The 908-nt window shown below is 41.9% G+C and overlaps 1 protein-coding gene across 1 annotated transcript in view; it reads left to right on the forward strand.

Annotated features, from left to right (window-relative positions):
- The first annotated feature begins 313 nt into the window (after positions 1–313).
- The window catches only part of Rc3h1 (ring finger and CCCH-type domains 1), a 118192-nt gene continuing 117597 nt past the window's right edge, over positions 314–908 (forward strand). Inside the window, exon 1 of the mRNA XM_013352493.1 lies at positions 314–533. Within this exon, the coding sequence (XP_013207947.1) occupies positions 314–533 (220 nt within the window). The remainder of the gene's footprint in view (positions 534–908) is intronic.

The following is a 908-nucleotide window of genomic DNA, read 5'->3' on the forward strand; positions in this document are numbered from 1 at the left end:
TGTCACCAGGATTATATTACTAATAATAGATTCCAAACTGTAGTTAAGCAACAATGTTTTTGGAACTCTGAGGGGCTTTCTAATCCAGTAGATAAAGACATTATCTTGCATTCAAGAACTCGGGAAATTTGTTTAACGTCATTTCCTTTCTAGATATTCCTAAGGATGCACTCCAACAAGAAAGGGATGGAGACAAACAAAAGACACAAAGTCAAGGAAGAGTGTGATGTAGCACTGAAAAAAATCAGCCCTGGAGAGCCAGCAGCACAAAAAAAATAAAACAGTGTCTCCAGGGAAACGAAATCAGACGGAAATGGGGCTCGCGACGGTAGCTGAGCAGTGGACTGCGCGCTATGGTCTGATCGTGTCCCCCAAACTCAAGTTGAATTTACTGTCAAATGCAATAGTATTAAATGGTGGTGTCTTTAGGGCGCGGTTAAGTGCCGCAAACAGAACCAACACCTGCCGAGGCCAGTATGCTGTCAGCACTGTCACCCCAACACTGATGGCTGACCATAAAGGATCTCTGCGGGGTGAGTTCCCGGCCAGCAAGGAAAGCAAAGTCTGTCTCACAGGAAGAAAAATTCAACCCTTTTTGCCCCTCCTCCCTCCTCCTGCTGCGAGAGAGGACAGCATGACAGGTGATCAGCCTCAGAGATGTGATCTTGGATTTTTCCAGTCCCCAGAAGTAGAAAAATAAATTCTCATTGTTCATAAGGTCCCCAGCCTGGGATATTTTGTCAGAACAACACAAAAACACTAAGAACTTCAAAATTATTTTATGTAAAAAAAAAAAAATTCAAGAGTTGAAGGAAGAACTATAATTTAAAGAATAATCTGAAAAGCTAAATAAGAAGGTAAACCCAAAGAAAAACATATAGGCATCCCCCTGGATATTAACCTTCATC

This window comes from Microtus ochrogaster, assembly GCF_000317375.1.
Source record: "Microtus ochrogaster isolate Prairie Vole_2 chromosome 6 unlocalized genomic scaffold, MicOch1.0 chr6_random_2, whole genome shotgun sequence".
Classification (NCBI taxonomy): domain Eukaryota; kingdom Metazoa; phylum Chordata; class Mammalia; order Rodentia; family Cricetidae; genus Microtus; species Microtus ochrogaster.